Source organism: Dermacentor silvarum, chromosome 8 (assembly GCF_013339745.2).
Source record: "Dermacentor silvarum isolate Dsil-2018 chromosome 8, BIME_Dsil_1.4, whole genome shotgun sequence".
Taxonomy (NCBI): domain Eukaryota; kingdom Metazoa; phylum Arthropoda; class Arachnida; order Ixodida; family Ixodidae; genus Dermacentor; species Dermacentor silvarum.
Genome location: NC_051161.1, coordinates 4,770,358 through 4,795,607, shown reverse-complemented (window position 1 = coordinate 4,795,607; position 25,250 = coordinate 4,770,358). Strand labels below are relative to the sequence as shown.

At 45.7% G+C, this 25,250-nt stretch overlaps 1 protein-coding gene across 3 annotated transcripts in view; it reads left to right on the top strand.

Annotated features, from left to right (window-relative positions):
• The first annotated feature begins 2,142 nt into the window (after positions 1–2,142).
• Positions 2,143–25,250, top strand: part of LOC119460535 (protein DENND6A-like) — a 106,995-nt gene continuing 83,887 nt past the window's right edge. The window contains exons 1-7 of one of the 3 annotated variants that reach the window (XM_037721457.2): positions 2,144–2,336; positions 2,515–2,553; positions 10,263–10,499; positions 14,536–14,641; positions 19,170–19,353; positions 21,993–22,053; positions 25,033–25,190. In XM_037721457.2, the coding sequence (XP_037577385.1) occupies positions 2,163–2,336; positions 2,515–2,553; positions 10,263–10,499; positions 14,536–14,641; positions 19,170–19,353; positions 21,993–22,053; positions 25,033–25,190 (959 nt within the window). In that variant the 5' untranslated portion in view covers positions 2,144–2,162. Of the gene's footprint in view, positions 2,337–2,514; positions 2,554–10,262; positions 10,500–14,535; positions 14,642–19,169; positions 19,354–21,992; positions 22,054–25,032; positions 25,191–25,250 lie in introns of all 3 variants that reach the window. The other 2 variants (XM_049672480.1, XM_037721459.2) reach the window with 2 other exon arrangements.

Here is a 25,250-nt window from a genome sequence, read left to right as displayed (position 1 = left end):
GAGATTATAAGTAAGCAAATCTTGCACGTTTGTAGAAGGCGCGAAAGCCTGCCAGCTGCAGGACAACGAACGCGAGGGGCAGTGTGGGAACGCTGGCATGATCAGCGGCGTCGGAGCCAGCTGTGGAATACGAACGCACGAGCGCGTCTCTGATCACGTGACGTGTGCAATCAGGCACGCACTAGGCATACGTCTAGTACACCAGAACCATGGCTTAAGGGAAGCGTGCCCGTCTCGCACCGCGGAGGTTCAAGTTCGATTCCCACCCAGACAAAATGTACCAAATTTTCTTTTCATAGCCACTAATCTACTTTGTTTACAGGAACCTCCCTGAGAAATGTGACATCAACCAGCATTTTAGGACGTGTTTTTACTCTGGGGCGTCGGCCATTTTTCGTCACGGCGCAGTTTCGCCAATATCACCGCCAAGGGCGCTACCAACAAAGACACCTTAAAACCCCTATAAATGTAGCGCCATTCTTAGATCTTGCCGCCACCGCGCTCACCCCGGCGCTTCCTCCTCGCCCTCTCATAGCCGCCTCCTGTCGCCCCAGCCTCTATCCCTTCTTTCGCTCCCACTTACCCCTCCCCGTTGGCGCTGAGCCGTGCTCCCTCAAGGGCTGCAGAAGATAGCGCCAACCTTTCCCTTTCCCTCAAGAACCACTTATCATCATCCTCCTCCGCTCCCCCATTGGCCAATCCGTGTCACGTGGAAGTTCGCGTCGCGCTTTTGTATATTTTTTTTCTTTCCAGCGCGCTCTGACTGCCATTATCGGGCCTGTGCGACGAAAGTGCTGTACGCACAAACGGATCAAACGTGTTAGGGACAAGAACTTCGTTGTGATGGCATGCTGCTGCGCCTTAAGTTGGCGCAACCGACAAGGCGAGGGCAAAAGGCTTTTTCTTGTTTACCATCCGGCGTGCGCAAACGCTTGCTGCACACTTGATATTTGCGCCGTCTCGCATCGTCGCGTTGCTACTTCCAAAACGGCATTATTAAGACCAGTTACTGATGGCGAAGCAAAATCGCGCCTCAAAAACGTCTCCGCAGGGCGCGATGGAAGTTTTCCTCGGATTTCCTCTGGTAGCGCGTTAGCTGTCGTCTGCCACGGCAGGCCCGACGCAGGCGGCGCCACTGTCGATATCGCGCCTCGATCGCGCTGGTCGCGCCGAGCGCAATAGTGGAACGGAGGAGGAGGGAAGTGGATGGCGCTACTTTTTATATATAGGGGTTTTAAGACACCTAAGGCTTTCGCCTTAAAAGCAAGCGGTGCAGAATCTCCAGGGCACCCAAGGGGCAAGCCGAGGGATGAAAGCTGGAAGCAGGGCGGGCAGTGTGTGGGTTGGAGCCGCCGAGGCCTATCTTGGCCTAAATTGGCCTATCTTGTACCCCTGGCACGCGGTCCTCTGCGAGCCCCAACCCATGCATGGGTTGGGGCTCGCAAAGTTGTTGAACCTTGCTGTTTTATCTGCCGTATAAACTTGTGAACATTCGCTTACTAACTAGATTAACAAGCGCGCGCACAAGCAAACACGAACACATGTCGCTCAATGACCGCGGACACTCGCTGTCAAAACGCGGGCGAATTACCCTTCGTGTTGCATCTCGCTTCAACGTGAACTAAGCGGTGAGAACACAGCGCACACGAAGCCATCAGCCCTCGGCCCGCCTAAAGTCCCTTTAGGCCCACCTAGACTCTTGTACCCACCGCTGATCGCTTTCAAGATTAATTAGGCCGCGCTCAGCCGCGCCCACGGTGTTGCCTCTTGGCCGCGCCATACGGAGCCGCCGCCAGAGTAGAACGCTGCGCGCTCCGAAGGTAGAGTGACTAAAAGCCGCTTGCAACACCGTTGTGCAACTAAAATCTTTCGTGGTTCTGCGCAACGAAACGTTGGCCAGGATCGAACGTAATGCTATCATACAAACGGAAGTGCGGAAGTACTAGCACAGAACACCCATACAAACGCGATCGTACGTGCAGTTGGTTCCCTTCACGGTGGTTCCCTTGGTACCAACGCCTCCTATAAAGTCTTTATAGGAGGCGTTGACAGTACCGACAGTACATACGTACTGCGCCTGGTACGTGCGAACGGTGCGACCACGTCGTCTGCTTCATTTGGCGGAATCTTGTGGCGCATCGGTCAACGCTGATGCAGTTGCCATGGTGGGGAAGATGGCGGAAGACGTCAAGGAAGCGGGAGCAGCTCCAAGTAGCTCGTCGAATCGAAATGACAGCTCAGCACTACCGCGACTTGCTGCGTGCGAGAATCTCTCGAACTGGATTCACTGCTTATGTGTTGTCGCCTTTGACCTGGAGTTGGGCCAGGCGATGGAGGTAGCGTTTCTCCGCGGCTCGCTCCGGATTGCCGGAGCAACCACTGATGCGTCTGCTTTCGCATGTTCTCTTTATTCCTCGCTTTTCACTATCAGAAAGATCGCGAAGTTGTGCTCCGTTCTTCTGACCCCGCGGTATTGTGCTGGTGGTGACGAGTGTGATGTGCACTTGATTTCAGATGGTGCTTCCGAGCGATGCGCAACTTTCCGAAAAAGAGGTAAGGGAGTCGTAATCTAATTAAATCTCTATCGAAAACATAAAGAAGCAGTAATATGGCGAAATACATTTACTATTTACGATATCCTCTTGTATCTGCCGCAACTAAGTCGTCACGTCGCAATCTGCGTGACAAGTGTCACTTCTTAATTGACGTTTCATCCTTGCTTTATTGGAGGAGAGAAATCTCCTTTCTGAACATATCTGGCTTACTTTTCGAGTTTCGTTATTTTTTGTGAAACACGTGTTAGTGTCGTGTGTGTGTGTGTGTGCGTGTGTGTGTGTACGCGCGCGCCTGCGTAAGCGTGCATGGTTATATGTATTTCATTCGCGGATGACGTATCATGTCATAACGCCTGCCTCGTGAAATATTAATCTTTGGAGAACTCGATCGTCTAAAGGCATTAGTCTAAATTAGTGCAAGTTATGCCGTGCGGTGAAATTCGGAGATTACAATTTAAGGGCAAGTGCTTCACTGCAGTTTGTCTTGCACTTCACCTGCGTTTAATTAGGCGGTAGGAGTAATAGTTGCTTAGGTGCTGATGATTGTAATTTTGAATAAGTACATTTGGGGTGAAAGTTTGTTGGGCGCTGTAAAGGAGAAGTTCATATCGAAGTTCAACTCGTTGCAAAAACAAATTTTGCGATGCAAATATTGCAAGCAACTTAGTTGTGACTTCTTGTGTTCAACTCTTGTTATAGAGAGCAATAAGGCTGGTTTTATTTGATTACTTGAATCATGCAGAAGCGTGCAACCTCGTGCAGTGTATATACATCACAAAGATCAAAACATTACTTTCATGCAATTTTATGTTTATGCAATGCACCCTTCTCACGCTATGCTGAAATGAAAATGCCAGATCAGGCGGATGCAAAGTGCGAGATCTCTATGTAGCAATTGCTATGAGGCAGTGCGTGATGCTTGTCGACTGAACAATGGTGATTAGAGAAATACGCACTGACTCACGTCTAGCTACATTTAAGGATTCTGGTACCTCTTGTGTCACAGAGGCCACTCTGGAGGTGCGCCAAATACCCAGTGGCACCTGCGCAATGGCCCAGGAATGGGGTAGCCCAATTATAAGAGTATTAAGATGTCTGCATGCTTTACAGATACCTATGAGTCAATATATAAAGGTACAAATTTTATGTTGCGATTTATTCTTTGATTACACGCAAGACAGGTGCACTCACTGGCACTAGGTAATTTGTGGATTAACATTCAGTGCTTTGGCCAGTTTGCTGGAGCTTGCATCGAGCACACATAACATTATAACAGGGGTGGGCGAATATTCCAAGTTTCGAATGTGGATTAAACACACTAACTATTCATATTCAAAATAGGACTATTTGGTGTTTTTGATTATTCGAAACTAAGCAAATGTTTCGCAACAGTGGAATGTTGGAAGTCTGGTTACTGCTCTGCGTCTGCTAAACGAAGTGTCGAAAATTATCAGAAACAATATACTGACAAAAATTTTCAAAGCAATGCAGAAACAAAATGAGTAATGCAAGCATTGTTTTCGGTGTCGTGGCAGAAGCCGAGATGACTGCCAGTGAATTTTGCATGTAATCCATTGTACAGTGTTTTGGGCAGTTTACCCATGTAGCAGTTTCATATTTTACGCTGCAACCTGTGGTGCTTTCCTAGCAATAGCCCTTTTAAAGGGACAGACAACCGCTCAGATCATGAATCGAGATAACCCCGCTGATGGAAAAATTGCTGATCGTGCTGTTTAAAATGAGCAATGTTTTTCTCATTAAACATGAATTTGTTTTTAATTCTTTATTAAAAGTCGCGAAAAATGACCTTTGGCGCCCCACGCGGCAAAAACATGAAGATGCATAAGAGGTCTACCACGTGAACTTCTATCAGTGTATGCAGATCCTGGTCTTATTATTAGTATTGAAATTCATTACAATTTTTAACAGAGAAGCTGTTTAAGCCAGCCGTAATTTGTGGTGCATATCAAGAAACTACCAGGAAAGAAAATGAAATAAACTTTCTTGCCGAGGTGGGTTTCGAACCCGTGTACCACCGGTCCTAAAGCGAGCGTTGTAACCTTTAGGCTATACAGCCACGCTTCCAGAACATGCATTCATGCGAACCATGTGATTGCGTTCGAGCATCGTTGTTTTCGTTCATAGCTGGCACGTTTGTACGCTCTGTGAGGTGAAGAGGTTTTGCACGCTATGAGAGAGAGAGAGAGACGCGTTCACGGAGCAGGTCTCCTGGAACGTGGTGTCGGATTTGGAACGCGGTGTCGGTGTTGCAAGCTGCGCTGTGCAACGCACAGTGACGGCCGTAAGTCCGAGACATGCGAAAAGAAATTATCATAATGAGTAAAATAAGGTGGAAAAGTTCGCGCGCACTTGCGGAAAATGCTCTGCTACGATCGCCCAGCTTCGCTGTTTCAAGCGTTGTGCGGCTGAGTGCAAGGTTATTTCTTTTATAAGTTTTTTCTAACTTACAGTGTGCGGATAGGACTTCGTTTGTAGTGAGTAGAAAAGTGGCGCTGTCATAGAGGAATGAGCGCTGCAATTCGCCTTCGTTTTCTATGACTTAGCTTGGCTCATCTATCGACAGAATAGTGATGACGGGGGTCATTCAGCCATGGCATAGGCGTGTACTTGTGGAAGAACGCGGTACAAATATAAGCAAGGTCTGTACGTCAATGCAGCCGTATGGCACCAGCTTTTTATTTTCAAGAGTGGTTGAAAGCAGAACGATGGGTAGCTTTCACAATTTGCGAGGCGGGCTATTGGCATCGCTCCCACCTCTCAGCATTCCTGGAGGAGGGACTCCTACTTTTTTAGAGGCTGCTCAGATCGAAAAATTCTGCTTACAAAATATCCACATGCTTTTTGAAGTAACCGCCGCAGGTGTAAACACTACCGAGGGTGAGCTTTCTGTTGCGCCATAAAAAACTTGGTCCATAAAAATCGGTCGTCAGTCCCTTTAACTGTGACTGCAGCACTCAAGTCCTTCAGCAGCGTTTCTTTTTCTTTGCCACAACTTCTGATCTTTTTTCAGCAACAATTTATTTAGCGTTTTTGGAAATCTAGTAGCCAATTCTTTCTTGGAAAGCTTGTTTGCAACCAGGCTCTAAAGTTGTTGAGAAGCTATTCATGTAGTCTTTTTAATGATAATGCGTGATATTGGCTTTAATACTGATCCTTTGCCCCTGATAGTTAGCTGTTTTTATTGCACTAGTCAGTACATGTGTGGTACCTCATTATACCAAAATAAATATTCCTTCTGTAAACATATGCATCTGCGTTTGACTATTCAATATTTACTATTCGTGTTCGATTAGTTTTTGATAAAGTTGATATTCACCCACCTCTAATTTATATATACATATATATCTGGTGAGGTACAGACCGAGGAGCCACTAAAGATCCCAGAAGGGTATGTAAAGAAAGTTGTGTGTTAAAAAGGGAAACACATCAAACGAAATACATCTCTGACACTGGGTTTCTGAAACAATGGCAATTCCTGCTGCTCAAACAGGTTATCAAGACAATGATGTATATGCGCTTAAAAGACGTGGACGATAGGTGAAGACGAGACACACGCGCTGTGTGTGTCTCGTGTTCACCTATTGCCCACGCCTTTTAAGCGCATTTACATCATCATTATGCTAAACCAACTCGCCCAACAAAGTGTACTGACCAAGGTTATCAAGAGACATAAGCACACGGTATGCATTTGTGTGCATGAATGTGAAAGGATACTGCAGGAAGGAAAGAGTATGAAATATTTTCTACAACTAGACCAAGTTCTCTTGCGAGTTATGTTCTATTAGTAAGGTGGTATAAAGGCAAGACCCTCACACACACACACCAAAAAACAGTACCTTGAACTACACTTGGGATGATATGCAAGGCACTGGTTGTAAGTGGGAAGGATTAAAAATGGGAAACCACAATTACCAAGCATTTAGTTCTGAGGTATGTGACATTATGAGACTGAATATATCGCAGAGTGTAGATCGCAAGTATGGCTCATTATAATGATTAACCAAGTCGAGAAAAAAGCCTCAAGTTTGTATTTTCGTTAGCTTTCACATGTAAAAAAATATTTTGTATATCTTGCCTGTTTGTTCTTGCTTAATGCTTATTTTAAAATTATTAAAGAGAAACAGAGTGCCAACCAAATTTGGATTTAAAAAAAGAGCTCACAGCATTGTTATTTAAAAAATCTTTAAAATGTGGGTGCTGTATTTTCATTTGCAGTGATCTTTCTCAGACCATGTAGCATTGTTGCACTCTCAGTCTAAACATTGGGGGGGGGGGGGGGGGGGGGGAACAAGAAGACAGAAAATAACTTTAAGAGCTCATCACATTATCACTTTACTAAAACGACCTTTTTTTTTTTTTTTTTCAAAGCAGACATCATGCTAAAACAATCAAAAACACTCTTATTTGGAATTAAGCTGCCTCTCCAGATGCATTTAGTCTTTGTGCTACTGGTCACACAAAGTTGTGGGAAGAAAAAAAAGCTATCCAGAAATATTTTATCACTGTTGAAGTACTTTATATGTCTAAGAAAAACAAATAAGAAAATGTTTAATTTTGAAGGGCTAGCCTTTATTGAAATATTTGCTTGTACAATTCGACCTGAATACAATAAACCCAGATAAAGTGAATTATTCTCTATATTGAACACACAAAACTTGCTGACCATACTCGTAGAACACAAATCCCTCATAACGCACTTGACATTGGGTATACCTTACTTGAGGCGAACGCAGCCAGCACAACAAAGCCATAAAGGGAAGTGGACGCAGTGAAACAGTTCAAGGCGCAGGCACAAATTTCTGCCTACAAGGCAGCAATTTCAGGTCTTCAGTAAACCTAGCACATTAGACAATGACGACAGGGAAGGACATGCGTGCTGGGAAAAACATGTACTATTATGCAGCACCAACTAGCCCAGTGCCCACCCTTGGAGAACTTCAGTTTATTTTTCTTGACTTTTTTTTTTCTTCACTGGAGATAAATTTGTATATGCGAGTTTGGGTATATCGAGTTATATCAAACAATTTTTTGCCCCTTTTCGAAAGGCTCCCTTTGTGTTGATCACGAGGCTTTGTGGAAAGGCTGACTCACTGTAAAGCTTGACATTTTAATAATTAGCATTAGTTGTTACCTTGGTAGTGAGGTTGAGTTGATTGATTCTGTTTGGGACTGTGGCTGGGAGCCAAACCGCCAGCTGATGGTCAGCAACAAAATGCCATAGCCGCTGAGCCACCACACAGTGTATGAGACTGAGTTAAACTAAGTGCGTGTGAATATTTCAGGTTTAAAATACAAATAAAAAATAACCTTTGCTATTCAATGCATATTTGATTGGAGAGTTATTGGATTTTTGTTTGAGTGAAACAATGGGGGACAAATATGAGTATGTTGTGAAGACTCCAAGGAGAGAGAGAAATACGACTGGGCAAGGACTGCTGTCAATATATATGTATATATTTATGACCTCTGCATGCAAGTGGCAATGTTTCCATCCCTAATGAATGTTGTAAATTATTAGAAGAGTTTATTGCTTTGTTTCTTCATGAGTCATTAGCACTGCCTGCTGGAAAGAGAAGCAGCACTAAGACGCATCTCATTCATGTACATTTTGCACACCATTCATAAAAGACTGCTGAAGGGGTCACTGAAGTCTGCAGGTTTTTTCAGTATCAAGAAAGCACGCAAAGCAATTTGTAGCGAGCTGAACATACAGCAACATATTCATTCTCTAGGCATAGGCTATCCATACCATTCGAAATAATTGTTATTTGGCTACCTCCTTCTCTTTAAAAAATATAATAAGCTTTTTCCTGTTTATATATTTAAATACATTGCGTCTGTGCATGGTGTTCATAGTGGAAATTATGTTGAAGGGAAAAAATAAGGATGAGGTAGCCACCGCTGGCACTTCTAATGTGCTTGTCCTCCTATTCTCAGGATTCGCAGAAATAAAGCGAAAGTAGGAATTAAAAGCCGCGTTTTAAGTGAAAAGATTAAAGAAAAAGCATGCTGACCCCAAACTTATATCTGACACTCTAAATAACCTTGCAGATGCGGTGCATAGCTCGAAAGAATACTACTTGAACACGTCACTCGCAAACTTCATAAAAATGATCCAAAGAAACTTTGGAACTATATCAGCGAAAAAAAGAAACCCATATCACAAGTTTTTTTCGATGGTTCAATGGTATCTGATCAGACCGCCATTGCTCAACACTTGAATACCTATTTCGATAGTGTATTTTCTGCCCCTAGTGCTTCTCTGCCCACCAAAATGGTGGACCATGCTGTTAACTTCATTTCTTATCCTGGTGTCGTTGCTATGTTGCTTAACTGGAAGACTAAAACTTCTTGCGGGCCCGACAATATCCCTAACATATTTCTTTGTCGCTTTGCCGAGTCTGTTGCAAATTACTTAGTTATTATTTTTCGTGTCTCTTTGTTAGCAGCGGAATTACCAGATGACTGGAAGTCAGCCCGTGTTGTGCCGATATTCAAGAAAGACGACCGTCTATTATTGCAAAATTATCGCCTGATCTCCTTATCATCATCGTGTTGTAAACTTATCGAACACATAATAGCCCACAAATAAGCTAATTCCTAGAAGAACACTCAGTTTTAACAAATCATCAACATGGATTTTAAAAAGAATTTTCTACTACAACACAATTGGTTAGTATAGTCCACACCTTTGCAGCTTGTCTTGACACTAACAGTCATATTGATGTAATATTTCTAGATTATACTAAAGCATTCGACATTGTTCCCCCGCGGTAAACTATTTATAAAGCTTCGGTTAATTCGCATACCAGAATTGTTTATTTCCTGGATTTTAGCATATCTGACTAACCATAATCAATACGTTCAGCTGGGAGAACAACACTCTGGCTGCCTTCCGGTAACTTCTGGCGTTCCGCAGCGGAGTGTACTCGGCCCCCAACTTTTTTTGCTCTACATCAATGATATTGTCAATGTGGTTAACACCCCAGTGCAAATTCGTCTATTTGCTGACGATTGTGTTTTGTTTAGAGAAGTTTCCTGCCTTAGTAACCAATGTGACCTTAACACTAACTTAGGCAATATGTTAAAATGGTGTGAGCAATGGGGAATGCTTCTTAATGCAACTACTAGTAGGAAGGAAATGCACACTGAGCACACTGAATTAAAGCAATATTGAACCATGCTTGGAAAGTGCATCACTTGTTGCCGCAAACATCCTCCACACTTTGAACACCCCAGTGTTCAACTTCTCAGCCATTTCATGTCTGTCATACCCAGATCTGAATTTAATGCGGTTCTAATTGTTCTATGTTCTGCATTGTAATTAACTGTCATACATAGCATATGGTGACTAGAAATAACAAACCGCTCAAACAGCTAAGGAATTGTTGCCTATAATTTAGTTACTAAACTAACAATGTTATACAATAGCTTATATTGTGTTTACTGTAGACTTCATTGTCTTCACTGGAGGTTATAAATGTCTTTGTGCACATTATGCAAATTGAATTTTGTTACCAAACCTCAGTCACCCTTTGTGTGCTGAGTTTCATCTAAATATTTTAATTCTGTAGAGTTTTCTTGTTTGCTGTAGTGTTCAGTGTCTGTGTCATCCTTACTAGAGCATGCACATCCTTTTTTATTTTATTTGCCATGCGATGTGCAGTTCGGTTGAATTTCTTGCAGAAGAGCAGCATCTGCTACCTGGCCTTTCCGGATTCCAATTCCGGTTGCATGGGGGACACCCAGTTTCACTTCCGCATCAGGCAGTGTGCACTGCCCCAGAGGCCACTGTGCCCTGCCCTGGTGGCGTACAATGCCACAGTCGCACCTGCTCTGCAGGCTGATCCTGCCTATTTCCACGGATTTGTGTACTTTCGTCAGGTCAAGGACCCCAACGTGCGTAGGGGATATTTTCAGAAGGCAAGCCATGTCCCTGTGTCTGCATGGCATGCTTTGTTTCACCAACAGTGCAGCCAAAAGCTGTGGTCAGGCCAAACAAAAGCTCTGTAAGCTGGATGGGCTGATGCATGGCTAAGACACAGCAAATGGACTCTCTATGCATCAACCAGGAAAGGAACACCATTAAGGAAGTGCGGCATTCCAAGTGATAAAAGCTGGGTTCCTGCACATCACCAGGCTGTATAGAAACAAGTAAAACAGAGTGCAGCAGACAATAAAGCCAAGGAAAGCATAGGGGAAATGAACTGTTTTTACATTTAAATGCAGAATTAATAAAGAAAATGGAAATTAAAGTGGAAGACAGCTTTGCTGCGAGTGGGAGCCAAACCCACAACATCTGCATGATGCATGCAGATTTGTTGAGATTTGGTGGCATATGTGGCCCTCCATCCACTTTCTTGGGTATTTGTGTATGTTGTGGGCTAAGCCTAGCCCCGGGATTGTTGTTAAGCAGTGCAACTCGTGGCCACGGTGCCAGATGTGGAACACACTTTCACCAGTTTCACATGGTTGCTGAGTATAAAAAATAAACCCCTTTGTGGTTCTCCTTGCTCATTGTATAACTAGTGTATCTGCTATAGTATAATGCCACTGTAAATGTAGACATGCAAATGCTGGCTACCACGGCTAGGTTTAGCACAGGTAGACCAAGAAATTGGAGGGGGTTGCTGCTATACCTCATTTGGTAGAGCATTATATGCATCATCTGCAGGTTGTGGGTTCGGTTCCCATTGGTGACACGTTGTCTTCCGCTTTCATTTCTCGTTTCCTCATTCATTTTAATCTCACGAAGATCAGAGGAAGTGGCCGCAGACCGCTGAAACATGTACCATTCTGTCTGGTCCTGTGTTCACAAGCCACACAATGACTGTGTCTTGCTCAAAGATGGATGCACGCCACATAGGCCATTCTTTCCTCTTTCACTCTGTGCTCCTCCGCATTCCGCTATGGAGAATTGGCTGTCACTTCCTTTTTTGGGAGGGTAGAGGGGGGGGGGGATTCGACACAGGACATATCCTCTGTTAGTTGTTGTTGAACTGAGCGGTCATGGTGCATACCCACAGTCAGGAATTGGCCATGAATCGGGTGGTTAAATGGAATGGACAAGAACAAAGGGAAATAAATAACTCGGAATTTGACATTTTGAAATGTAAATTCTTGGGTGCAGAAAAAAAGGAAAGAAACACAAAATGACAAATTAGAATGGGCAGCGCCTTCTCATCTTCTCTCCCCTGTTATTTCGTCATGTAAGGCTTTCAACAAGGCAATCACAGTGCCACTTCGACTACTGCACCAACCCACACATCAGCGTTACGACAAGACATCACCCCCAATTTTCATGATGTACAGAGATGACATATCGGTGAATCCTATGCCAAAAAATTTGGTACACTTTTTGAATTTGTTAAATTAAAAGATGTCATAATTCCTGATTTGTTGCACATTTAAGGAATTGAGGCATCATACCTTCATTAGAGTCGGCAGATCTTTAAAGGGGCAAGAAAAGCTAGACACAAATTTGGTGCTGGTTCTCCTCTAATTGGGTGTTTGCTTCATATTGATAGCAAACTATCAAGCCCTTCGGTTACCAGCTGTCTTTGCTAGAGAGAATAAAGCTCACTCTTACAGTCTGGTGTTCTCTCCCTCCCTCTTTATTCAGCGTCGGAGCTATAAGTGAACAGTGAATTCAAGTTTAAAAAGTTCCACTTTAAAATCAGGGCATTGTTCATAACATTGTTATTAAATAATGGCTATTGATAACAAACTATCAAGCCCCTTGGTTACCCAGCTGTCTTTGCTAGAGAGAATAAAGTTCACTCTTACAGTCTGGTGTTCTCTCCCTCCCTCTTTATTCAGTGTCGGAGCTGTAGGTGAACAGTGAATTGTGAATTCAAGTTTAAAAACTTCCGCTTTAAGATCAGGGCATTGTTCATAACATTGTTATTAAAGAATGGCTATTGATAACAAACTATCAAGCCCCTCGGTTACCCAGCTGTCTTTGCTAGAGAGAATAAAGCTCACTCTTACAGTCTGGTGTTCTCTCCCTCTCCCTCCCTCAAAGACCTTTATAAAGCTCACTCTTACAGTCTGGTGTTCTCTCCCTCTCCCTCCCTCTTTATTCATTGTCGGAGCTGTTTGTGCTGTATTTAAAAAGCATTTTTGTAAATATAGGTACATACAAAAGCACGCACTCTGACCGTAGTTTTGAGTGGGCTGTTGTTTCTGCTGCTGTGCTTCTAATCTGAAAGCAGAAGTGGCAAGATTTGTTACTGACAGACAGGGATGCGAGTTTCTTCCTGTAGGCAAATTACCGATTGCTGTATGAGAACAAAGCAGTCATTCATAATTTTTGCCAAACTAACCAGTAAAATAAAATACCTTATTAAAATAAAACAGACAACGAAATACGGCATTTGTGTAGAATGTGCACACTAACGAACCAGCGCTATGTGCAAATATGTATTTCACAAGCAAAAAGAAGTTCTTGTGTGCAGATATGGTCACATAGCACAGACTTTGCAAGCAACTTCCAAAAAATAAATTCATATTGGACAAAGCTTTCTTCCAAATTGTATGCAGTGTCTGTTCCAGAAATAATGTTCAACTTTCAAGCACCCTGTGAATCTTTTTCGAGCAGAAAATTGTGGTTGCATGACAGTGTCTGGTGCCAATATGAGGCCTAAAATTAAGCAGACCGTGCCCAAAATTGGTTGCTTTTTACTTCATTTCATCAGCCTTTGCTGATGGCCATGTCTTGTCACACAATTCATACTGCAAAGGCTCACAGAAAAGAGGTTTCCAAAAATGGTTCCCGCAGTATCCAAAGCCTGTTGCTTGAGCTATGAATGCACTTTAAAAATGGTGGTCATGAGAGCTTCCAATTTTTCCAAGGCATCAAAAGCCCAAGTAAGAATGTGTATTCTTGCTTTTTTTACCATGCAGATATGGCAAAAGTTTTGCTGGTACATTCTTGAATAATTGAGGAACCTGGAAATGCAAGCAATTCGAAATGAATTTTTTGTCAAGACATTTCGATTCCCTGCACTGTGTCCCCCTCTTGACAGGAAGAGTAAAGAGGCATTGTGGATTAGGGAGCGAATGCAAGTAGGTGACAGTCTAGTTGAGATAAAAAGGCAGCAAATGAGCTGAGAAGGTAATGTAACATGCAGAGCAGATAACCAGGGGCCTGTTACAGTAGCCTAAGAAGGGGTCGATAAGGGTAGCTATATGGGCTTGTTGGTAGGTGGTCTTCTAAATTGTTGTAGTGCAGGCAGAATGACATGGACTAGTGAGACAACGTCCTACAGTGCTGTTTTCTAACAACATGTTTATTTGCAGTTTTCACAGCCATACTTAAACCACTCAAAAACGTCATAAGACATGTGTACTAGAGCACTGCACGGGCCGATTTTTTCAGCCCGAGCCCGGCCCTGGCCCGTTTTTACGTTGGGCGGCCCGCCTGAGCCCGATCAAAACTTTTATGGCGAGACCCGGGCCTGGCCCGGGCCCGGAAATAATCTACGTTACCCGCCTGGCCCGGCCCGCCACCCCTTTACCTTAGGCCTGAGCCCGGCTCGAAACTGGCCCGAACCCGGCCCGAGACCGAAAAATACATGTTTTTCAGAGTTGAGACGCCCGAGAATAACTCGCTGCACGTTACATGCACACCACCAGAAAGCCCGAGCCCGGCCCGGGCCCGGCCCGAGCCCGTGAAAAAGCTGCTCTACCCGGCCCGGCCCGTGGGCCGGGCCGGGCCCGGGCTTTCGGGTAAGCCCGAGCCCGTGCAGTGCTCTAATGTGTACTACATTGCTAGATGAGCACAAGCAAAACCATAGGCAAGCACTTTTGAGGCCACACTAATTATTATGACGCACTGGGTGAGGTGGTATAATGATGTTAGAAAATTTGCATGAATAGAAGTGATTGCTGCAGTGGACATAGGAGATGTGGTCTGCATGCTGTATTTCACAGAATGCCTCCTTTTCTCCTTGTGCAGTCCCTTGTGGTGCTCACACGGCTGCCACTGGTTGGTCTCTTCAGCCGCGTGCTCTCCCTCATAGCTCAGGAATACTTTCGCACGAGTCTGCCTAGCCTCGAGGCAGGTGTGTATAATCCTCTTTCATCTTTGCAGAGCCCACTTACGTCAGGCAGTGGGAACACCTGTGTCTTGAAAGGAGGGCATCTTACTCTGATGATATTGCCACATCCTATATTGTCGCCGCGGGTATGTGCCCGGCCATGGAAACGACACTGAGTCCGTGTGCATCGCCTGCCGTATTGGTGAAAAAGAAGGACGGTAGTCTGCGCTTCTGTGTCGACTATCGAAAACTCAACCAGATCACAAGGAAAGACGTTTATCTGCTACCGCGTATCGATGATTCACTAGACTGGCTACGAAACGCACGTTACTTTTCGTCAATGGACTTGAAAAGTGGCTACTGGCAAATCGAAGTTGATGAGAGAGACCATGAAAAGATCGCTTTTGTGACACCCGCTGTACTTTATGAATTTCAGGTGCTTCCCTTCGGTTTGTGTTCCGCGCCAGCAACGTTTCAACGACTAATGGACATGGTACTCTCAGGCCTCAAATGGCAACCCTGCCTAGTGTACCTCGACAACGTGATTGTTTTCTCCGCCACGTTCGACGAACCTTTACGGAGACTGAAGACGGTCTTTGGAGGCAATACGCTCAGCAGGCCTAACTTTGAAAACGGAAAAGTGCCATTTTGGTTTTGAGGAACTTCAATTCCTCGGTCACGTGGTTAGTCATGAAGGTGTTCGACCTGACCCTTATAAAATCGCTGCCGTCGCTAATTTCCCGACGCCATCTGATAAAAAGGCCGTGCGACGTTTTCTGGGCCTTTGCGCCTACTACCGGTGGTTTATTGCGGACTTTTTACGCAATAAATTAACACATCTCACCCGCGAAGATCTCCCCTTCGTGTGGGGCGAAGAGCAGCAACGGGCATTTCACAAGCTACGGCAACGCCTGCTGTGCTCGCACACTTTGACTAAGACGCCCCGGCGATTCTTCATACTGATGCTAGCAATGTCGGCCTTGGCGCAGTGCTTCTTCAGTGGCAGGACGGCACCGAAAGAGTGCTTGCTTACGCCAGCAGGACCCTATCCAGAACAAAGACTAACTACTCCACTACAGAAAAAGAATGCCTTGCGGTAGTCTGGGCCATCCTGAAATTTCGCCCATATCTATACGGTCGTTGTTTCACCGTCAGTGATCACCATGCTCTTTGCTGGCTGACTAATTTAAAAGATCCAGCTGGTCGGCTAGCACGCTGGAGCCTTCGGCTCCAGGAGTTTGACTTCACTGTTGTCTACAAATCGGGGAAGCGGCACGCCGACGCCGACTGCCTGTCTCGGTCGCCTTTTGAGACTGCATTGCACGACGATGACGACACAATTTTTCTAGGCATGGTAGACGCTGTTGCCGTTTCACGCCTGCAATGCGAGGACGCAGAACTGGTTCCTCTTATTGATTACTTAGAGGGAAGAACAAGCTGCGGGCCGAGGTTATTCGCCAGAGCGCTGCCTTCATTTTGCTTGTGTCACGACGTTCTCTATAAAAAGAACTTTTCACCGAGTGGCAGCAGCTACCTAGTTGTTCCCGCATCTCTACGGAACGAAGTCTTACACGCCTGTCACAATGAGCCGACCGCTGGTCACTTGGGCTTCTCCCACACATTATCAAGAATTAGGCTAAATTACTACTGGCCGAGACTTGCGCCGGTCGTGAAACGTTATGTCCAGACATGCCTGGATTGCCAGCGCCGCAACACCCCACCCATCAAGCCTGCTGGACTGCTGCATTCTGTTCAGATACCGCAAGCGCTGTTCGCGCAAGTTGGCATGGATCTTTTAGGTCCATTTCCATTGTCTTCTGCCAGCAATAGATGGATAATCGTCGTCACAGATTATCTTACCCAATACGCCGAAACAAGTGCTCTCCAGCGGGAACAGCAGCCTAAGCAGCACGATTTTTCATCGAAGCCATGCCTAAGGCATGGCGCTCCCGCACTGGTCATTACCGACAGAGGTTCTGCTTTCACGGCCGTGCTTCTGGATACCGTGTTGCGATTAAGTGGTACCACTCACCGAAAAACAACCGCTTATCACCCCCAAACCAATGGGCTCACAGAATGTTTGAATAAGACTCTGGCAGACATGCTGAGTATGTACATCGACGTCGACCACAAGAACTGGGACGAGATTTTACCATATGTTACATTTGCTTACAACACGGCTCGCTAGGAGACAACACGCATGACACCTTTCAGCCTCGTGTACGGCCGGGTAGTAACAACACTGTTGGACGCGATGCTGCCACTCGTGTGTGGTGATCACGAGACTGATGCCGTGGAGTTTACGCAACGCGCCGAGGAAGCAAGGCAGCTTGCGCATCCAGGGGCAACAGAACTACGATGCCAGACACTACAATCTTCGACACAGACCCGTCACTTACAACGTCGGCGACCAGGTGTGGGTTTGGACTCCTATTCGTTGGCGAGGGCTATCTGAGAAGCTCCTGTGAAGATACTTCAGGCCGTACATAGTTCTACGCCGCATCAGTGACGTGAGTTATGAAGTTGTGCCCGACAGTCCTTGCTGCTCCAAACGCTGGCAGCATCTGCCCGAGGTTGTGCACGTGCTTCGTATGAAGCCATACTTTTCATCATGACATCAATTTTGCACCATCACTGCACTTTCTTGGGCGCCTGGCGCATCGATGCTTCTTCCAAAGGAGGGGCACATGCCACATCCTATATCATCGCTGCGGGTATGTGCCCGGCCATGGAAACGACGCTGAAGTAGCGCGCGGGTAGTAAAACAGAGACGACGTTGCGTTGGCTGTTCATATAAAGTGCTTATATACGTGCTGTACGCCGGCTTCCACATTTCCTACGATGTCGTGACAATATATACAGTGTAGACCGCTTATAACGTAAGTCGCTGTAGTCGCACTCTAAGCGGTACCGTACTATAACCAAAACAACGATTGGCAAGCCCTGCACGTATGCGAAACATGTAGACCAAGCATGTAGACACGCTTTGTACTATCTCGCACACATCGCGATTACGTTTTCGCCAGTGAGTTGGCGAAAACATAATCTTGATGTAGCCGGTGCTCTTCAAGCTCGACAGCTTTGCACCGAGTCAAAACGAAACAACTGTTTGCTGCAACCGCTGCGGAAGAAACTGTGACCGCTATCGACGCAATTATGAACGGCGACTTTGCGGTGCTGAAGGCATGTGCCCGACGCACGCACCGAGTCTGGACGAATGAACTACCATTCGTGGCAACAACTGCAGTTGAACCCGCGGTCGCTATCTATGCGATCATTGATGGCGACTACGCAGTTTTCTAGGCACGCGGCCGACGCGCGTACCGAGTAAAAACGAAACTACTGTTCGCCGCAACCGCTGCGGATAAAACCGCGGCCGCTATCGACGCGATCGTGGATGACGACTACGCAGTTACGAAAGCCTGCGGCCATCGCGGTGTTATACGCGGCGGTAAACGCACGAATTCCGGCTTTAAAGACATAAATAGGCTCGAAGCGTTCTGGCGTTGCTGTCATTCACGTACGATTTCAACTGATGGCTGTGGCGATGCGGACTCCACCACTTCGTTTCGGTTGGACACTAGCGCCGTTCTTGCTCTTTTGCGTCGCACATTTGCGGCGCTCCTCGCTCACCGAGCTCAGAAAGTAGTCCGGATTAACCGATGTGCGGCAAAATAAGTCTGAATTAACGACAGTTTGATTGCATTGAATAATGCATACGCCGGCCGGCAGCACACATCTTGTTGAGAAGCGTGCTCGCTGCCGCCTTTGTCGGCGAGATTTTCCCGCGGCAGCCGCATTATAACCGGTATTTCGTCTCACGCAGCTGCACTGTATGCGGTATGCGTATACATGGAGTTCTATGGGAGGGTAAACAGGAGTCAGAAAAGGCCGCGTTGTAGCCAGTTCCACACTATAAACAGTTACGTTATACGTGTTCTATACTGTAACTTGCATGCACTGAATGGCAGTGCACGTGCATATCTTGTACGTTTTGAGCGACCATCAGATTTTTTATGGCATTCCACTGTTGCAATGGTACATCGGGCCATACTCTTGACGGCTGCACTTTTGGCGTACTGCGATGCTGCTGCTAGTTGGTCTCCAGACAACGATAGTGTGCTTAAATGCATGAAAAAATCATAGTTCGGACAGAAGCACATAATGTGTCATTGGGTCTCAGTGTCTTATAGCATCTGTCTGCTGCTGTTGGTTTAGCCTCATTGTGCATAAACAATTTCAGTGCCACTAGTATTTGATGTCAGTGAAGCAATGCTTCTTACAGCACTGCAGCAGCTCTACACATTTACGTTTGTTCTTTGTGTTGTGCTGCATTGAGATTTTGCTTTCATGAGTCACTGTTGTTTTGCTTCCAGCCAGAAATAAGCTATGACCATGAGGGCTCTAGTATTACTCTATCAGCATAGTTTCTTCCTATATCAAAAGCCTTCAATGATGAGGGACTTGAAATTCCACCCAAAACAATCTTTCGCATCAGCACACATACATGCATGATGTTTGGGTCAGCCTGTTTGTGTCCCCCACACCACAGCCCTGCGGAACCTGGAGAGCTGGCCTGCCCCCATGCCAGGCTGTGCCCTCAGCCTGCCGCTGCATGGAGTGTCCCTGGAGGCTCGAATTCCGCCCCTGCAAGGTTTGGGCCGCACGCTAGGCCCGCCTTCGGTCCAGCCAGGTCTGGACCCAGTGCCCTCCGTGCACGAGGTGGACCTGTTTCGGTGCGCCTTGCTTGCTCCCTGTGCTGTGTTCTGCTGACTGGTGTACTTATGCCTATAAGCTTTAATGACTTCCACTGGCTCGCTAGTACAGAAACCTTGCCTAAAGCCCTCATGTTCCAACCTGTTCTGTGTGAGGGTCCATTTTGCATTGATCACGCACCTTTCAGGCGCGAGAAACTGCAGTTCACAAGAATGCTACTTGAAAGAACCACTCTCTATCAGTAGTGACTACAGGTGGCTGGTCTCCCCATTGTTTGCTTTGTGGAGAATGTTTTGTGGAGAATATTTTGGCTTGAGCATATTATTTATTGAAAGGAGTGCCACATGTTGGAATAAATTTTGCAGCTGAAGCTTCCCACTTGCTTCACGTTGTTTGGATGGCCAGCACAGCTTAGCCAACATTGTTTTGAGATTCCTAAACACTTTCCATCCTAGGTTCTAGTGGCTACCATGGCAAGCGTGGTCTTTTGAACAATTAAATTGAACTTTTGTGCTGGCTTTTGCCTGTTTTATTTATTCTAGCTGTTCTAGCTCTAACACACTGTAGTTAATAATCATGTGCCATGATTTAGTGGCTTTATTAACCCTTTGACGGTCGAATTTTTTTGCCAAATGCTACCCCCCAGGGTCGATTTTCTTATTGCTGATTTAAATTCTTCAAAAGAACCTATTTCGGAAAAATATGGTCGTAATTTTTAAAGTGTCAGTAAGTGAGGAAAAAATTGTTTGTGTTGTAAAATACACAATGTTTATTCATGAATAACAAGATAAGCGCACTGAAAAATGGTTGTGTGCACGTCCGGAAACCGAAACAAGAGAGAAGCCTTCGTCGTATCGCCAACAAGGTGCGATAGAGCTTTTAGGGTCTCCAAAAAAGGAAGCGCAAAAACGGCAGCATCGTTTGTGTATATACGCGCCTGCCTGGGAACAGGTGTAATCGCGCCGCGGTGGGCGATAAGCGATCGAGTAACAAGCGGTTACCCTTTGAGAGATTTGAAACCAGATAGCCATCAGTTTAGTGTGTGCAACAAGCGGGATCCGGCGCAGGAGAAAACCGTAACTTGTCGCCGGTGCCGCGTGCGCGCACGCCCGGATGGACAAGCAATAGCCGACGCGCCGTTGTCATAAAAAAAAAAAAAAAGGAGAGGCATTGGCGCAAGTAAAAAATTCCACGTGTTCCCGTCAAGTGGCAGCACATGCCAAGCGAAAGAAATGATTGAAAGAGGTGTGCTTTTTAAATGTACAAGCGATAACGTACATGTATGCCATTGACCATTTTGAGGGTGTTCGCAGAGGCCGTACATGTACGGTATTGACCCTGAAAGGGTTAAAGGACCCCTAAACCACTCTGAGTGTTCAAATGTGTTCCGAACTGGCTGCTGCATACTAGTTTACAATGAAGATACAGTCGTAAAACATTTTAGAAATGATGCCGTAATAGCACAGTTTCAGGTGTTTGATGAACGCCTATGTTGCCACAACACTTTCTCCCTCATCTTCGTACCCTCCCCAATGGCGGTCTCTCCTCCTCGTTACATACTCTCGCCAACTACATGCAGTGTAGCAAAAGCTATGGGTCAGGTCAACACACTCTAAGAAAGACTCCTGCATTGTCTTCCTCTAATCGCCCTTCATGCACGCCGACTGAAAAGGAACTTCGTTAAAAGTTCAGTGGCGCACAGTCGGCAAGCCCGCCCTCCTTTCTCAGAAAACACGGCAGGCTCTCTTCATGTTGGCATTGTCATCACTTGTCGGCCAACCATACGACAGCTTTCACTCAGGTGACATCACATGTAGCACCTTGCTGGCGTCACAACGTGCGAATGAGAGACTGGAAAAACCTGCAAAGGGGCATGGAATTAAAAAAAAAAGTTTGTGGCTCATCCATAGCATGTGAGCTGGCACGTTCGCGAAAGGTGATCATCACAGTTTGTGGTACACGATGCACATGTTTATTTAAAATGTTTATAAAAAATGTCAGAGGTGTTTTGAGGCTGTTTGAGCATTTCGTTTACTAGAAAAATGTTTCATTTGCTAGGCATGAGAATTTGAGACTTCGATTTTTGTTTGCGCAAAAATGTAGCTTTTGCTGTGTACCCTTTTTACAAAACGCCAGGCCTGTTGGAAGAGCATGAAATTGCATTTATCCTTGTGTAGCTCTGTGCAATAGCTTAAAAACTTTCATACTTGTGTATTGTTGTTTCAGCAGTGCACCATGAACGCAAGAAGTGTGGTGTCAAGAACAGTGCATTGGTAGTAAATGAAAGCTATCCAAATGCTTGCTGTAGGGGTTTTATTGAAAGTGTGATCATCAGGCAAGTTTTCTACTTGTGTGAACATTACTTCTGCAGGATGTTGTAATTTGTCATACATGTGGAACACATTCACAGACATTGTGGCTGCCAGTATCTTGTGCTTCAAAATGCTGCTGGTGATTCTGATAAGAAGGAGCATGTAGACTTCACCTTGAGGGGAATTGAACACTGTGAAAGTTGGAACTTAAAGTGTAAACAATAGCCATTCCGTCTTTTGCGCTATTTGATTCCCTTCAACACGCACCAAACAGCCCTGTTCAACACGCAGACTTCACTTTCTTCAGCCTGTAGCTAGCATTGACTAAGAACCATCTGTCAGTGCAGGTGCCTGATGCCTTTGCTGTCTCATGTACAGCTTCTGTGGGAATTGGTGCTGGTGTCAGAGGTGAGTTTCATGTTCATTGACATTTTGTTACGACATCTCCCATGCGCAGACATGGTCATGTGTCAGAAGGCTAGCACCATATGCGTGTCGGTTCTAATAGAAACTGCAAAATGTGATGTTGAGATTTAGTAAGGTGTTGACCTTGGCTAGTTTATTAGGTTCCACACTGAAGACAGTACAAAAAGAGGTGTAACATAATTAATTAGCTCAAGTTGGCACATTTCTGAACCTTTCTCTGGTGAAATTCTTTTGCACTGTTTTCAGTGCAGAATCATGCTGAGATGTGTTTGTCTGTGGGCAATGTAACTACAGCACAACTGTATTCAAACGTCTGACTTGGAGTGGTAATTACATTTTTGGTGCTATCCAGTGACCTGGCCAATTCGCAGAAAGCTTCCGAGATATCCCTTTATCACTTCAGGCTTGCTTGCTCTGGACATGAAACTATAGTTTATGGAATTTTCATGCTGCTTGGCAACAAATGCTTGTGGGAAGCATGAGGAACCATTAGTGCATGGCATGCCATGTTGGGAAAAATTTCTCCCCTTTGGATGGGTGTCTTGCAGCAGCTGTGGCTGCTGCCCACCTATCCACGGTTTTACCTGGGGCCAAGGTGACTGCGGCGACAGTTTACTAAGCTGCACAGGGTGGGGCAATGTATGGGATGTTGCTCCATCTGCAGAGAATTCTTGCTGGAGCAGCAACGAGAACAGCTCAAATTACTTTTCCCTTTCTTGCATGTTTGCGGTGACATCTTCATTTTTCTGTTCTTCCCACAAGCAACTCCACTTATTGCAAGTTGTGGCTACCACGAGCTCTAGGTGGTGTTTGATGGAGGACTAATAATTGTACTTTGTCCAATTACACTGCGTTGTCATGTTATGCATTTATTTGCCAGACCAGGGATGCAGCGAAGAGGGAGCCATTGAACCTCTTTTCCTGGCAGTGCGCATAGTGCGTATTTCTGTGGGTGAAGAGGAGCACTTGGATCGGCTAAGGAAATGCTCTCATGATGGCTACTTACACCAGTCTCTGTGGCACAGCCGAGGCTGGTGCGAGCCCTCGTGGGAGAGTGTACAGTCAAACCTCGTTAATACATACCCGCTTAATGTGTAATTGCAGTTTAAACGTAGTTGCGAAGATTCCCCCACCCAGCCCCCATTGAACCCCATGTATTGGCTGACTGCTTAAGCCGTCGTCGCTCATTGCAGACCAAACGGTTAGTGCGTACTATTTTTGTTTCTTGTCTACACGCACAGGCACAAAATCGGCGAAGTCTCATGTGCGCAGACATTCGATTCCCGAGTTGCGACACCCGGAGGATAGTCGCCAGCGATAGTGAGCTTAAAACATGGCCACCATGACATATTTCCTGCTCATACAGCTGTTGCCGATTGCCGCGCACCAAAGCATGGCCTTCCAGATTTGCTCCCGGTAACGCGAAGAAGCCGCTGGTAGGAGGTGCAAATTCGCTCTCGCCGTCGAATTCAAGTAGTAACCGTGCCGACGCACATTTTATTGCAAAGCGCATTTCTGCCGTCACCTTGGACGTCCCTTTGAGGTTCCGTATAAAGTCCAAACACGGCAACATCGTCGCTGCGCGCTGTACGCTGTATGTGTGGGTGAAAGCTTGCGAGGGAGGAAGGCGAGGTGGAAGCGCGCTTCTTCTGTTGTGCGCGAGGCACGGCGGGGGAGGCGAGAAAGGGAGTTGTTTACTTCGGCGGCAGCCGCGCTGGCTCCGTATCTTGAAAGCGATCTGCAGCGCGGAAAAAATGCGCACCCCCGCGGGCCTCATCTTCAAAGCGATCTGCAGACAAAGTGCAACTAGTGCCGTTAGCTTCCTATGCGCTATGCTTTTGACGTCTAATTTGCGTTGAAGCGAAAGGCAACACGCTCGCTGCTGCTGCCGCACCTTCTCACTCCAGCGTTTTGAGAGGGAATTTCCGTGGTCATCGAGCGATACGTGTTCATGTTTACCAGCGCACGTATTACACCCTGCTTATTAATTTAGTTAGTAAGCAGGGCCTCATGGATAGACTGGCTCGCGGCTTTATCGAGTTCGAAGATGCCGTCGTCGTGATAACACTGCCACGGCCGCAAGTGAAGATTACCGATTTTTTGCTGCCTACCTGCAAATAAAACCTGTCTGAGTGCGTGTGTTTGAGAGCATCGTGGCGTAGTTCTTTTTCGGTCGGTAAGTAGCCGCTAAAGTGGCGTTGACGGTTAACTCGTACATCGTTTAGTGCGTACCTTAACCCGGCCAACTACGTATTAACAAGTTTTGACTGTACTTAACGATTCTGTGTGTACACCTGTTTGCTCCCTGGAAAGCACCATTTTGTGCAATGTAAATTTTGTGCACCATCAAGACTTATGAGGCAGAAGAGTCGTTGGCTATGAATATCTCAACAGATGATTTTTGGTTTCCGCGCGTTAGCTTTTGCACATGTTGTTTCAAAGACAAGTGGAAGTGAACCTTATTTCCACTTGTGAGGAAACAGTGCGAGCAAGGAACAGCTACAGGGATAGCTGAGAGTCTGTAGCTGGGCAGATGCTGTAATTTCTAGGATGGCATTAGGTTTAGCAAGATGGCGAGACAGCCAGAGGCCACCTTAAGAAGGAGTTGGTGTTTACAGAGTTATTGTGTATGAAGCACATGTGAAGACTCAGCTTCAACAGCCTTCAAAATCCATTTTCAGATGAGCTCTTTGATATGACTGTTGTTATTCCTTTGTATTGCTTGTTGTTTTGTATCCGTTATATTGGCTTTTCGTTATCTTGTAGTCTTTATTTCTATGAAAGAGATTTACAGTAGCTGCTTCCATTGCATAATGATGAGACAATGTTGTGCTAAGCTCTTTGAATTTTACATTATGTGGTGGATGATACAAAAATGCTTGACTCACAGTTACGTAACTACGTTATTGAATTTTGGCATTAGCGTGGTACAGCCACACAGCTCGGTTGTTTTTCTTGCAGCCCATAGTTGTGATGGCTTCATCGCCTGCTGTGTGCTCGGAGACTGTTCTTGCATTAGTGGGGCTAGTGTGGCCCCTGCGGTACTGTGCTGACTACCGGCCTTTCTTCACAATCCATGACAGCGAGTTCAAGGAATACACTGCGGGTTCACACTGCCTGTGAGTAAACGCTAGCAATCGCTTCTTAAACTGCCCATACCTGCTAAGGATGACTAAAAT